The sequence below is a fragment of the Chaetodon auriga genome, chromosome 12 (assembly GCF_051107435.1).
Source record: "Chaetodon auriga isolate fChaAug3 chromosome 12, fChaAug3.hap1, whole genome shotgun sequence".
Taxonomy (NCBI): domain Eukaryota; kingdom Metazoa; phylum Chordata; class Actinopteri; order Chaetodontiformes; family Chaetodontidae; genus Chaetodon; species Chaetodon auriga.
Window position 1 is genome coordinate 26,026,569 of NC_135085.1, and position 14,817 is coordinate 26,041,385.

At 45.5% G+C, this 14,817-nt stretch overlaps 1 protein-coding gene across 1 annotated transcript; it reads right to left on the minus strand.

Annotated features, from left to right (window-relative positions):
• Nucleotides 1–515: 515 nt before the first annotated feature.
• Nucleotides 516–12,904, minus strand: nmnat2 (nicotinamide nucleotide adenylyltransferase 2). Its single transcript, XM_076744604.1, has 11 exons — nt 12,619–12,904; nt 9,361–9,449; nt 6,931–6,998; nt 6,747–6,825; nt 6,367–6,493; nt 5,676–5,756; nt 5,373–5,417; nt 5,157–5,233; nt 4,053–4,154; nt 3,872–3,939; nt 516–3,061 (listed from the first exon to the last, which is right to left on the minus strand). Exons 1-11 carry the CDS (start codon nt 12,701–12,703, stop codon nt 2,959–2,961), a joined length of 924 nt encoding a protein of 307 aa, XP_076600719.1. The 5' UTR covers nt 12,704–12,904; the 3' UTR covers nt 516–2,958.
• Between the last annotated feature and the right edge of the window lie 1,913 nt (nt 12,905–14,817).

Sequence of the window (14,817 nt, forward strand, 5' to 3'; positions counted from 1 at the left end):
CCTGAGCCTCACCTGTACCTTCACCTGCTCGTTCCTGTTAACCTGTGGATTCTTGGCTGCTTCTTTCGTGACATCATTTCCTGTTTGGCTGTTTATTTACAGTTGAGTCCTTTTCCCTGCTGCCTCACACACACCTGTGTGACAGAATACCTCCTCTCCAGCTTGCCTGTGGTCAGATTCGTACAGAGTAGACTTTATTGAGTTAATGTCTTTCTGTCAGCTGATCGTTGGTCGTCCACTCTGACGCCATCAGGCTGCACCGTCACCTCAGGTCGTTGCTGTCGCATCAGTCTGTGACTTTGGTCTGTTGGTGTAAAGTTTGTATCTATGAAACTGGCAGATTATGACTGTCAAACGGCTGAATGTTATTTCTCCACACACACAGCAGAGCAGGTTTCCAGAAGCAGAGTCAGTGTTAAACAACCTGAAGTCTTTTGACTGGTCAGTGTTATAAACCTCATCGAGCCAAACCTGATGATCTTAACTCATATGATTGACCGAGCTCCATCCACCGATGAGTTAATATTATTTTATCAGAGAAATATTTCCTTCAGGCAGCAGAGAAGAACCAGACGTTCAGTTCAGTTAAAGATCAGAGTGAAGGAAACGAGGAACATGAAAATCCACAAGAACATAAAAACGTGATCGGAGTCAGATTCAGTTTAGCTTCTGTCTTTGAAGTTGACTCATCAGTTCTTTAAATGCTGTTTAACTTTTAATAATGTCCTGATCTGTAATCATACAGCTGTGCTGAGTAACCCCAAACCACACACACACACACACACACACACACACACACACACACACACACACACAGGCAGGAAACATGAATGTACAAATCATTGCAAACAAATGTACATTTCACTTTGATGAGGCGTTGGGCTGCTGCACATTTCAGAGCGAATAGAAAATGGAGACGTGGTGACGATCCCCACCGTTTGTCACACACCATGTATTTATCTATATTCACTTTGTGTTGTTTCTTATTCTGTAAACACATTCACAACAGATCGTATTCTACCAAGTGATAAACGTTCATGCCAGAACCAAACTGTCGAAGCATGCAGTCTAAGAAAAGCTAACAGGAGCACATGAAGAAGAAAAACCACCTTAAAAACTCCACAACAACAACAACACTGCTGCTGAGGATCGATTTAGAAAAGTTCTCACCATCGTCATCGTCATCATCGTCATCATCATCAACATGTCAAAAGACTTTCCTCCATGTCAGGTCTTCACGTCCTCTCCTCGGCTGTGTGTCTGTGGTCAGGTCAGTTTACTTTGATCGGTCAGTTGACGGACTCGGCCTGAAGCAGCCGTACTGTTGCTACTGTTACCTGCAGGTTAATATACCTTTAGCTCTGATTTAGCGCGGAGGTTAAACTGTTGACCTGAACGATGACTGATGTGTCACTATGTACAGTTTGAGCTACAGAAGGACCTCAGGCTGAGATGATCTCCAAGTCTTAAGTTTCCTTCAGACACCACAGAAGAAGAAGGGCCTCACGCAAGAACATGTTAGCATTCTGGGTTTGGTACATTCCCACTGCTGCACCTGGACCACATCTTCTCCAGTTTGCACTATGGCCGTCAGTCGACGCTCCATGATGCAGTCAGTCTGCCTTTTTTCACACCTGCCCATGACCACCATCGAGTTTTATTGAAAAAATGTCGCCAAAGAGGACAAATATAAGAACTTCACAGTGACTTTAAGTCCTGTCAGACACCAGCAGACAAACTCATAAGATATGTGACTGTTTGACACACAACGTCCAGCTCTATTCGTTTTTTCCAAAGTTTTAAATGTAGTTAAAAAACATAAAGCGCAGCCTCCCTCCTCTTTCAGACCAGACTCATATTGGGCCTAATAACTCTATTCTACCACACACGGACAATACTGCTGCTTTATTTCCATCATGGGATCATCATGAATGGAGAGGATGATGACTTTTTAGCTGGGAACTGTTAGCCTTAGCCTCAGCCTGTTAGCATGCTATCATGTGTAGCCATCATGTGCATATTCCAAAACCTTTTTGATTCTCCATTAAAACAAATTAGCAACAAATAATACAAGTCAGCAGGAGACAGAGTTCTCAATCAGCACATGGAGCTGATGTTAGCTTAATTAGCTAGCTAGAGACAGGTAAGATCTGTTAGCCAACAGGTGTCACTTCAGCTGGACCTAAACGGTCAATCTGCAGCTGTTCTCGTTGTGTGTGACGACAGGCACAGCAATGCTAACGAAGGTGGCGAGTCTTAAGAGAACGAAACACAGCACACTGAACAAAATAGCAGCAATTACACATGAAGCTTTACATAGTTAATAGTTTGTTATTTTGTCTTTGAGTTTGAGTTGGTTTGGCTTCAGTTAAAAAGACTCATTCGTGTACCGAAAAGAAAATTCTGAGAAAATTGGGGAATCTGAAGTTTTCCTAAATCACTCACACATGCCACTACTCAACAATGTGGCTGTTTGTAGTTCTTGCATGAGGCCCCGGAGCCCTGTGGCCTTGTAGCTGAATGGCGCCCTGACGCAGAAGAAGAGTTTCCACCTGTCAGTCGAACACTGAGCATGCCGGGCTGTGTGTCATGCACCCCCAAACATTAATAAAGACAGATAACAAAGAGAGTGAGGAGCACTGCCGCCACCGCTGCAGTGCAAACACACATCAAAGACTCCTCTGCAGCCCTTAGGGATTTCTCTCCACCCCCCAGCTCATCCTGAAACGCCCCCACCCCATGGTAAAGTCACATGACACAGACAGGAGGGACTAATGCTGCTGTTGAAAAGCGACAGCTCAAAGAAGAGTATAGGTTTGACACAAGACAGAGAAGGAAGGAAGTTTTAGTTTGTTGGTTTTTTTTTTGGAGGGGGGGGTTATATTTATATAGGTGATGGTGGTTGCAGGTACTCCCCCCCCCCACTCTCCCTGTTCTCATGCGGGCAGGTTGCTGTCTCTATCCTGAGGCGTTGATGTACAGCTGACTCTGCAGGATGTAGTCGATGACGGGCTGACTCAGGTAGTCCACGACATGGCCGTCACCGTGCTGCAGGGCCAGTCTGATGGGGAGGGGGCAAACATTCATTCAGTTTGGATTGTCCTACAACAAGCACGTATCTCCAAAACATCAAAGTCTTATGAGCTTAGAAATATAACCTTGTTTTCAGGTTTGTGGCACCAATGCATTTTTCAGCTAAGCTAATGGGTCCATAAAGAAACACGTAACGGTTCAGTTTATCCATCAAATGTGGAGATCAATGGCGCTCACATCGTTATGAAACCCTTATCTTCATTAAGTTAGCTTGAAGAACTACTGTGACCCAACACTGTTAGCAGGACCTGGGTTGGCTAGCCTGTTACAGAGAGCCAGACGTTTCAGATGGACATCAGCTTAATGTCGGTGTGTCCAGTACAGAGTTGGGTCCAGTACAGGTCAAACCTTAGCACAAAGATGGGAAGCGAGGGGACCTGTCAGCCTCTCAAAAGAGAAAAATGTTGTTCCTATGTTCCAAGGGTCCAACGTTCCCCAGTTCTATATATGTACAATATGTTTTCTCCCAGCGTATCTGTGTTCCCAAACATTAACAAACATTAGCCCTTCTACTGTTTTCGGGTGAAAACCTTAACCCTAAGCCTGGGATCACCTGCGCCTGAACACCCGCGATACCCTGAGAGAACATGCACTTCCCAAAACCTTCCAGTCAAGTCCGTTCAAATAGCAGGATAATGTTAAAAGGACACAGGGTGCTTTTCGCAACCGTTTGCTTTGGAGCATCTAAATCCTGAACTCATAGCTGTTGCTTTGAGCTCTGTTCACTCTCCTCTTATTTGCTTTATTTAACAGTAACCGTGTCAAGTTTAATGCCCACCTGCTCTTGGTTGAGCTGACGATGGACATCGGGTGGCTCATCGCATCTTTCACCACGATGATGTTGTCCTGAAACCAAGAGCAGAGATGAGACGACACAGTGGAGGAGGACATTTCTCTCACTTGCAGAGTAAAGATGGATGTGTGTGAACCAGATTTTAACCACCACGTTTTGCTCTGACCTTGTACTTGCGGAGAATGGAGGAGTGATTCATAATCCTCTCTGTGTCGGTTCCATCACGAGGAACCACCACGATCCCAAAATCCCCCACGATCACCTCCGTCTGAAACCACAGAAAGTCGACCAGTCATTCCTCGGGGTGCGCTCAGGCTGAAGGCTTTAAGGGTGTCCAGTCTCACCAGAAATCTCCAGTGACATGCTAATTATTGCTGCCGATAAATTAGAAACCGTCTTGACCTTTTAGGGAATAAAGGGAACGAGAGAGTCCAGAATGGTTCTGATTCAAATCCGTTCCCCTGAATGAAACATTTAACTTAATGTCCAGTTAGCAAACAAGCAAGTTAGCTTCCTTGCTGAGTTAGCTAACTGGTAGCAAGCCAGCTAGCATGGTGAGCTATTTTGGCTGGCTTGTGCAAACATGTTACCAGCTAGCTAGAATGTTAGCAGTTAGATTACCAACTAACTAACGTCACCAAGTTTACTGCACTGTTTTGGGAGGATGAGCTGTTGCTGTCACTTCCTGATGTCACCTGAGATATCGACCTCAATCAGTTACTCAGGCCAAATTTCCATTTCATGCAAACTTAATTGGATATTGTTCATGTGGTTGTAATGTTTAATAGCTCAAACTACATGTGTATCTTGACTTGAAACTGTGCCTGCAGTAAAACCCCAAACTCTAGAAAAGCCCCTCTGTGTTGAAGTCGTTGGAGTTAATATTTCTCTGTATTAAGATTCAATTATTCATTCAAATGACAGCTGAGTGTTTTCACAGTCTGTGTGTTTTAAATAAATTCCTTAAAATGACTAAATATTGTACTAAGTCTATTAATTACATAATTCAAAAACTGAATTCCGTTAGCATTGTTTCTTGCTAACAGCTAGCATTCATATTAGCATGGTGGTGTGCTTGTTAGCAGTGTGACAGAGAAATAAAATGCTGCATGCTATGAGTGATAACGCTTTCCTTGTGCAGACGTTTCCCTCATCAGCGACATCAAAATGACTTATTACGATAGCGTTCACAGGAAAGAGCGAAGGGACGGGGCTACGTGGTGATGGGGGCGGGGTTATACGTGGATGGGCGGGGCTACAGTGTGCTTACATCACTGTCCTTCCACAGGCCAGGGATGCAGAAGGACTCCAGGAGATCACTGCCACACAGGAGCAAGATGCGTAACTCTACAGACGACAAACAGGCAGGAGGAAAGAGACACGTCCTCAGTAAACAACACGTTTACTGGATACAAACAAAGACACAGCAGGAAGGAAACACGACACACGAGTCTGTTCAGGGTCAGATACTGACGAGACGACTCACCGATCTCCTCGTATCTCATCGCCGTCCCCAGGTTAGCATTTTCATCTGACACAGCCAAACAAAGCAGAACAATACAATTAATTTCTTCTTATTCATTACAATGACAGATAACTTTGTCCTGATAAACTAACGTACAGCTGTCGGCAGAGTCTCGCCAGTCGAAACTCCTGTTGCTGCTCTGTGATTTGAACTTTTTTTAATTGGGCATTATTACGAGTGGCTGCTCCGTTGGCCCTGGCAGAGTAGACTGTGGTTTATTGGCTGCTGTTACTTCCTCTGCTCTCTTCATCTTCATCTACTTACCGACGAAGGTGAAGCGTTCGATGTGAGGACGGACGCAGCAGATCTTCCCCAGACTCTCACTGACCTTCCCCCACAGTTTGACTGAGGAAAGTTTAGAGGAAAGTGAGGCACAACATCCCGGAACATCATCATCATCATCATCATCATCACCATCATCATCACCACCATCATCATCATCATCATCATCACCATCATCATCACCACCATTATCATCATCATCATCACCATCATCATCACCACCATCATCATCATCATCATCATCATCACCATCATCATCACCACCATCATCATCATCATCATCATCACCATCACCATCATCATCACCATCATCATCATCGCCATCGCCATCACCATCATCATCATCATCACCATCATCATCATCATCACCATCACCATCATCATCATCATCATCATCATCATCATCATCACCACCATCATCATCATCATCACCATCATCATCATCATCATCATCATCACCATCATCATCATCACCATCACCATCATCATCACCATCACCATCATCATCATCGCCATCGCCATCACCATCATCATCACCATCATCATCATCATCACCATCATCATCATCACCATCATCATCATCATCATCACCATCATCATCATCATCATCATCATCATCACCATCATCATCATCATCATCATCATCATCACTATCTTCATCATCATCACTCACTGGCGGTGGGTTTGTGACTCAAGTTGTTGTGGTTGTGGTAGATGGGCGGAGTCTGGTTCTGTGGCTGACCAATCACAGGAGTGGTTGATGGCGTGCTGACGTTGGACAGAATGCAGCCGGTGACTCTCTGAGAAACGAAGCGTTTTTATCAACACACGTTCTCAGAAACCTTCTAACGGCAGACTGAATGTTCTACTGGAAATGGAATCAGATTTGGTTTTTCGTGCTGTTGTTTGAATCTCACTTCATCTGGAATCATCCAGGAAAAAAGTTCATCATGTAAAGTCATTAAAACTAACTTGACAGGCAGAAATAAAGACCGAAAATACTACTACTACTACTACTACTACTACTAATAATAATAATAAACATCTCCTCACCTTCATCAGGTCACGGTGATGCTCCAGCACGCTGCAGGTGGGCTGCCAGGTGTCCTGGTAACACTCCCAGGGGTCCACCCTGCACCAAACCAGTCAGAGCTGAAGCCTCCTGACATAAAGACTGAGGTGACTGAAGGTGATTCTGGTTTATCACCTTCATAAAGAAATAGAAAAGCTGTCTCACCTGATCCAATCAGAGGACTGGACAGCCAGCTGACACATGGTGAGACGATGTCTGCTGGGCACTAAACCCTGCAGACACACAGCGAGAGTCAGTCTCAGGTAAACGGCCACACCTGCACTGAAACACTGGGTCACCTGCTGAGAGGAAGCAGTCACGGCCGGCCGCCGCAGCCACTGCTCCTGCTCTGCGTGTGACCAGCCGGCTTCCATCAGACCACACGGCCGCTCTCTCACAGAAAGAGTCCAAACAGCTAACGACATGCTATCGTAAGGTTCAGGACACACTTCACGTGCTGCACATGTATGAACTTTGTCATGTTCTCCTCAGCGGCGGGAAAGCGGCCTGCTGTTATGTCTGAATGTGACCTGTGCTCGTCTCTACCTGTGTGAGCAGCTGGAGGATAAGGTGCTGAATGTGATGTCATGTGTTCAGGTAGTAACACACACACTGCCGTCACACACTGTCAACAGCACGCAGGGTGAGGGTATGTTAGCATGGCTGTGTCTGGAGGTGAACGTCTGATTCAGCTCACAAAACGTTGATTACTTTAAGAAAAAGTGACAAGAGGCCTGAAGATGTAAAACCTGGATGTAGGAGTTAACTAACAGCCAATCACAGAGCTTCATTCTGTCAGGTGTGCTGATAGCTGAAGAATGGATCCTGAAGTCTGCAGGTTAAATGAATTCACTTTCAGATTCTGGATCAGTTTTGTTTACAGCTGCAGCAACGAAGCGTCTGAAGCCTCAAGAGCAACTTTTTAAACCTTTATCTAACCAGGCCGGTGTCAGCTGTCTGGATCAGGTCGGATAACACCTGACAGATTGACAAGGTAATGACTGAACGTCCATAACCTCCATGAACATTCAGCTGGATGGTTTAGCTGCAGGTGAAATACTGATGCTGAAAATCACAGCAAAGACTCCTGATGTGGCTGAAACTGTGTTTCTGTGCATCAATTATTCATGTTGTGTGTTTCTATAGAGGCAGAGCAAAAGTAGGACAAGAGCTTCATTAATTCCAGCAGGAAGCAGAGCGGAAAACAACAGCAGCTGCACAAAGAACGCTGCACACAGGATGCTGCTGTCTGCTGTCTGCTGTCTGCTGTCTGCTGCTGTCTGCTGTCTGCTGCTGTCTGCTGTCTGCTGTCTGCTGTCTGCTGTCTGCTGCTGTCTGCAGCTGTCTGCTGTCTGCTGTCTGCTGTCTGCTGCTGTCTGCTGTCTGCTGCTGTCTGCTGCTGTCTGCTGTCTGCTGCTGTCTGCTATCTGCTGCTGTCTGCTGTCTGCTGCTGTCTGCTGTCTGCTGTCTGCAGCTGTCTGTCTGCTGTCTGCTGTCTGCAGGTGTCTGTCTGCTGTCTGCTGTCTGCAGCTGTCTGCTGCTGTCTGCTGTCTGCTGCTGTCTGCTGTCTGCTGTCTGCTGCTGTCTGCTGTCTGCTGCTGTCTGCTGTCTGCAGCTGTCTGCTGTCTGCAGCTGTCTGCTATCTGCTGTCTGCAGCTGTCTGCTGTCTGCTGTCTGCAGCTGTCTGCTGTCTGCAGCTGTCTGCAGCTGTCTGCTGTCTGCAGCTGTCTGCTGTCTGCTGCTGTCTGCTGTCTGCTGCTGTCTGCAGCTGTCTGCTGTCTGCTGTCTGCAGCTGTCTGCTGTCTGCTGCTGTCTGCTGTCTGCTGTCTGCTGCTGTCTGCTGTCTGCTGCTGTCTGCTGTCTGCAGCTGTCTGCTGTCTGCAGCTGTCTGCTGTCTCCTCCTGTCTGCTGTCTGTTGTCTGCAGCTGTCTGCAGCTGTCTGCAGCTGTCTGCTGTCTGCAGCTGTCTGCAGCTGTCTGCTGTCTGCTGTCTGCTGTCTGCAGCTGTCTGCAGCTGTCTGCTGTCTGCTGCTGTCCACTGCTTTGTCATCTGTGCTCAGTAATGTGTTCAGCATATGAAACAGTGTTGTGGTCCTGGCCTGGACTGCATGCGTCCCCCCATCGTCTCTCTCAGTTTGTGTCTGTTCTTGTTGTGTGTCTGTGGGCGTGGCCATCCACCTGCATCTCATCATGTGGTCAATATTTGAGCCCTGCTGCTCCAGCGGCTCATCGTCACGTCGTTCAGTCTGCCTGTGTGCTACGACTGCTCAGGCCTCCTTGTACTTTTGCTTCCTTGTGTTTCGCCTGTTGACCGACCACGTATCTGCTGTGCTGCACGTCCAAACCTCATCCTGTCTACCTGCCTGCTGCCCAGCCTTTGTCCACCTGTCGTCAGCCTCTCATTCCCTCAGTCCTCAGCATGCATAACGTCTTACAATTGATCCTGATGAACCTGCTCAACCTGAGTCCTGCTCCTGGGCCACAGTCACTGCAGTCTGAACACATTACTCTGATCACTTCCTGCTTCGATGAACAGACATTTTGAAAATCGTCAGCCGGAGCATCAAAGGTTTCTCTGTTTGCCATCATGACTTACAGGTTTTCCGTAGGAGTCATGCACCGGTGAGATGATTCCTCCGATCACGATGAAACGACCCGTTTTGTGCAGATATTCTCTGGCTTTCTCTGCAAATACACACACACACACACACACACACACACACACGCACACAAAGTTCAGGGAAGATAATGTGAAACACAAGCAGTGATGGAAACTGGACTGTACATCTACATGTACATTTAAGTACAGTTTTGAGGTATTTGTACTTTTTACTACATTTATCTCACAGATCAAGGTTTCAGATAAAAACACAATAAGCTTAAAAAAACACATTTTTAAAGATTAACACAGGTTTTGACACCTTTTCGACTCACTCGTGGCCTCTTACAGTGAAACAGTGTTGTGGTTCTCTGTCATGTGTCATCAAATCTATCGTTTCTCTCAGTGATCAATAAAATCTGCTTAGTTTGTCTTAATGTCGTATGACTTCATACCTAATTATTTAATTTTAACAAGACATTTTTCTCACTTTATTTTGAATTATCACCAAATGTTTCCATCACTGGACAGAATCTACGTTTCTCATTAAAACACAAAGAAAAAAACGAAGATTACTGTCTGATTAAATCTTTGAATCAAATTATGAGCGCAGACTTTTGACGTCAGTTTTTAGTGCCTGATGATTTTCAGTCCTCAGACATGCTTCAGTCAGTATCAGTGAGTTCAGTGTTGTGCAGTGATGAATGCAGTGATTTAAAGAGGAAAGAGCTGCTGACAGTCAGCTCAGTGGAGCTTTGACTGACTCGACGGTTAGAAAGACGTCAGAATGACTAAATCACTCCTGGAACATCAGAACATCTGACAGCATCAGCCGATCACGCAGATGATGCTAACATGTTCGCAGCCTGCTGTGGATTAAAGCACCAACAGGATATAAAGTAGTTCAATGAGCTCAGGCTGAAACATCTACAGCAGTAAAAACACATGAATACAGCAGGAACATGAATCCACAGACAGCAGAGAAACGCTGACAGGAACACTTTATACACACACATCGAGTACTTTTACCTCATTTTGCTGATAATACTTAGATACTTTCACTTTAGTAAGGATTTGAACGCAGTACTTTTACTTGTAGTGAAGTATGTTCACAGTACTTTTATGTATTTCTTCCAGCTCTGCTCATAACATCTGATAATAGCTTCAATGTCAGATTTGAATGTTTATTTCGTGCTTCACGTCTTCGATGAAATAAGATTCAGACCAAAGAATTATCATGCTGGATGTTTTGTGGCCTTCTCATGAATTTTCCTTCTCCATCTGCACCTTCAGCTGTGAGGGAACGCTTCATGAAGAAGGGCTGTACGCGAGAGGAAGCTGCAGAGACGGAGGAGCTGCTGGTGAAAATAGGTCATGGTGGGAACATGGCTGCTGAGCTGCTGCACCGTCAAACCCAACATCCACATCAGAGTCTGAGGAGGAGGGTTTGACGTGGACGCAGCGCTCATTTTGATCATTTTGACCAACATGCTCCACACACTCTGTCTGCGCTCTGATAGGTCACGAGTCAGCTGGACGACACACGATTGACTCTTTTATGATGCTCTTATTTTGTTGATTGATCATATGATGTCTGATCATCCTTCTGCTGAGACGTAGCATCTCACTGAATGTTACTGTGAAGGTTAGAAAACTAGCTTTGGTCCTTCAGTCTATTCTGGTCAAGATGTGAGCTGCTGTCACCACTAGTGGGCGCTGTGGGCCGTGCTGACCCCTGACTCCACTTCAATGTTCAATCATCTTTGCCAGAACATGTTAAATTACTCATCTTTGACCGGTTTGTTGATGTTTCGTTGTTACCAGCTGTGGCAGATACCAGATCAGTGAGTGTGGATGGAGAGAAGAAGCCTACAGTCTACAGGTTGAGACTTCCATCATCTCCTTCTGTGAAGCATCAAAGCCATGACACCACGTGACTGCACGAGTACTCACTACTACTGTAGTAATGCAGTAACGACTAGAAAACTCATTACAAGTACAATTACAATTAGTCATTTAGCAGACGCTTTTATCCAAAGCGACGTACGTATGAGGTTTTCATACATCACAAGCAAGGTTCCAGACGGGAGAGAACAACAAGAATCAGTACCCGAACGCAGCTTCTGGTCCAACTGGACAAAGGTGCTACAAGACAATACTACGAAGTAAAGCTATGTCATTGTCATGTAACAATGGAGTAAAGAACACAGAGTACTCATGTCATACTGTAGTAAGGACAGAGTACTCATGTCATACTGTAGTAAGGACAGAGTACTCATGTCATACTGTAGTAAGGACAGAGTACTCATGTCATACTGTAGTAAGGACAGAGTACTCAGGTATAAATGAGGGGCTGTTGTATCATTTGGTCCATTTTAAGCCCAAACTACCTGAATGTATTACAGATATTTCCTTCTTGTTTATTGTTCTTGGCCTTGTGTAATTCCATCATTAAAGAGTGAATTAATCAAATCTTGAGATTAAAGATGGAAGGACTGAATGGTGACAGCCGTCATGAGGTCCTGTAAGGCCACAGCGGCTCTTTATGATCAACACATCTGTGATAACATCTGTTGAAAAGCTCTGTGAACTCCATGAGATGATGGTTTTGTGAGAGCAGCAGAAGAAACGTTCATTTTCCCCTCTGAATAATTCATGTGCTGCTCTCTTCAGGCCTGTCAGCTCCTCTTTAATGACGCAGGAAGTGCCGCTGAGCAAGGCACTACCTGCTGCTGGAGCCTCCACACTGTCCGCTCTGCCTGCCTGTCTGTCTACCTGTCTGTCTGTCTGTCTGTCTGCCTGCCTGTCTGTCTGTCTGTCTGTCTGTCTGTCTGTCTGTCCGGCCTCATGTCCGTCTGCTCACACTGAACCTGTGGCCGCTCCGTCAGGGGACTCTTCATTTGCGCGCTGCGCCACACGCCGCGTCAGGCCTGCGGGGCTTTAACGCCCCACAGTTCCGTCTTTTCCGTCTTTGAACGGGTTCAGACTGCGATGATCCGGCTGACGGTGGATTCTTCATGTGTGATTATTGTGTTTTTGTCTGTTATCTACTCGTTCTGCCGGATGTGGAGCCCTCGCCCATTTCAGCACCACCCTGCTGGACAGCGACCAGGCACAACACGCCAAAACTCATTTATATTTTCCTCATTTTTAGCTCAGATGGGTAACGTTTATTATTTGGGAGCTTTCAGGAGATCTTTATCCCGTAATAACACGCCTCCACCCTCCCCCCACCCTTCCAGCGTAGATGCTCACCGAACATATGGATGTGTCCCTTGGTGATGGGGTTGAAGCTGCCGCAGGACAGCAGGATGACGTGGGTTTTGGTGGTTTCTGTCATGGTTTCTGTCGATGTCTGTCTTCTACTGTTTTCCTGTGTCCCGGTCCGGTCCGGTCCCGGTCCTGTGCGGTTCTGTGCGGTTCTGTGTTGCCGGGTCGTCGGTTGTTTGTGGCAGGCAGCCGCCGCAGAGAGAGAGGCGAGGTCGGTGTGTCTGCGGCAGGAAGCAGCGTCAGTGTGTTAAAGAGACACTCACAGCAGAACATCTGACAGGCTGCTGCTGTCACTGCAGCTCTGGACGCGTCCACGCATCTCTCATGTGTCATGTGTGCGGACACGAATGCATTCTGCTTTATTTACGTCTGACAGTCAAAGTGTTTTAGGAATCTGGGTTGTGTTCAATGTATCCTGTTACTTTCCACCTCTGGAACCTTTTTTATACCACTGCTACAACTTCAAGTACTGCTCCTGACAGTACTGCAGTCTACTTCTACCTGTTTATGCAAATAACTCTTCATTTTGGAGCTGCTATTGTAGACCTCTGTTTTACAGAGACTTGCACAGATACTGACCTCCACCAAAGAAAAACCAGCAGCAGCTCAGAGTCCTCAGACCTCCGGCAGCTCCACACTCACTGAATACACGATGTGTGTGACAGTATATACAAAACTGACACAAGTACAAAGCACAGGCAGGTACACCTGCACCCAGTCCGAGGTCCTCACAGGACATGACCCTGCAGACTGTCTCCATGTCGAGGTGTGAGACTAAAGGGGGCTGAGCTCTGCAGTGGGAGACCTCCAGTCAGTGAACATAACGTCTGATGAGCAAACTCAGTCTCCTCCTCTGAAATGAAAATGTGTCTTCATGTGTGAACGCAGCTGGTTTGAACATGTGTGATATAAACGTGAACCACGTATGTTTTTCCTCTGTGAAGCAGCTCGTCATCTCTGGGTTTATATGTATAAATATATTTAAATACTCTTATTATTATGGTTTGAAAACCTGAGGAAGAATTGGGGTCAACAGGGGACAGCAGCTCATCTTTGCCTTTGGGCCCTGAAGCAGCTTCATAAGACCAGAACGACTCCATTGATTAAACCGATTTTCAGCTGATAATCAAGAAAAAGCTGATTGTTTCCAGCGTGTTCTTTTCAAATCAAAGATCAGTGATGTTGGTGACGAACACTGTAAAGGAGGTTCAGTACTGTAGCACTGACCTTCTGAAGTAGCACTGAGAGCAGAGATTCACTGTTTTCTGAATGCATGGGACAGACGGGTTTCTCTTCACGTCCACGTCTGTCTGCAGGATCTTCCTCTGGTTCTGCCTGTTTGATGCTCAGCTGGCTGCAGAAAACATCCCAACAAACAGCAGACAAAAATGAGGAAGAAGAGAAGTGGGAAAAGCAGAATACAGCAGATGAGACAGATCATGTGTTCAACACAACCATGAGGGGGCGCCACAGAGGGCAAAGCTGATCTGATGTGAAACCCAAATAACAGCTAATGTACAAAACACATTGTTAATTATGGCACATTGTTTTGGTTATTTCATTATTCTTCTTCCTACAGTTTGGAAACATTTTGAGAGAATTTCTGGAAAAAGCTGAAATATTTCCAGTGTCAGCTGTAAAAACGTGTTTCAGTATCTTAAACTGTGTGATGACCAGGATCAGAGAAACATGAGACTTCAAGCTGACAGAGGCTCTCAGCTGTTTATCGCCATGGAGAATCATTATTAGAATTAACACAATTATACATAGAAACAAGTGTGGCATATTTAACAGATTTCCACTTAAATTCTGTCTAATTACACTCATCTACATCACAGTAACTTAGTGACATTTATCATGTTGAATTATTGTGACTCTTTTTTCACGACCATCTGTTTCATTCTGTTCGTCACCGTTTGCCTTTGTGTATTTTATCTTTGTTTCTGTAGAGTCATCAAAGGTTTTTTTCTGCACCAATAAAAAACAACCAGCAGAAAATGGAAATACTCAAGTAAAGTGAAAGTGATCTACGTTTCAGCTGTAACTGAGTAAATATTGGCCACTCAGCGACTTTCCACCGCTGGAGACTGAATCTAACTCACCACATCAACGAAGGTCATTTGTGTCATTGTATATTTTATTTTTTGATAATGTCATGTTAACATTACTAATACTAGTATCATT

Coding starts and splice junctions, on each gene's coding strand:
- nmnat2 (XM_076744604.1), bottom strand. CDS start 12,703: ATGACAGAAACCACCAAAACCCACGTCATCCTGCTGTCCTGCGGCAGC. Junction 5,757..6,366: donor GAGTCACAAACCCACCGCCA/GTGAGTGATGAT, acceptor AACTTTCCTCAG/TCAAACTGTGGGGGAAGGTC. Junction 5,418..5,675: donor CGAACGCTTCACCTTCGTCG/GTAAGTAGATGA, acceptor TGGCTGTGTCAG/ATGAAAATGCTAACCTGGGG.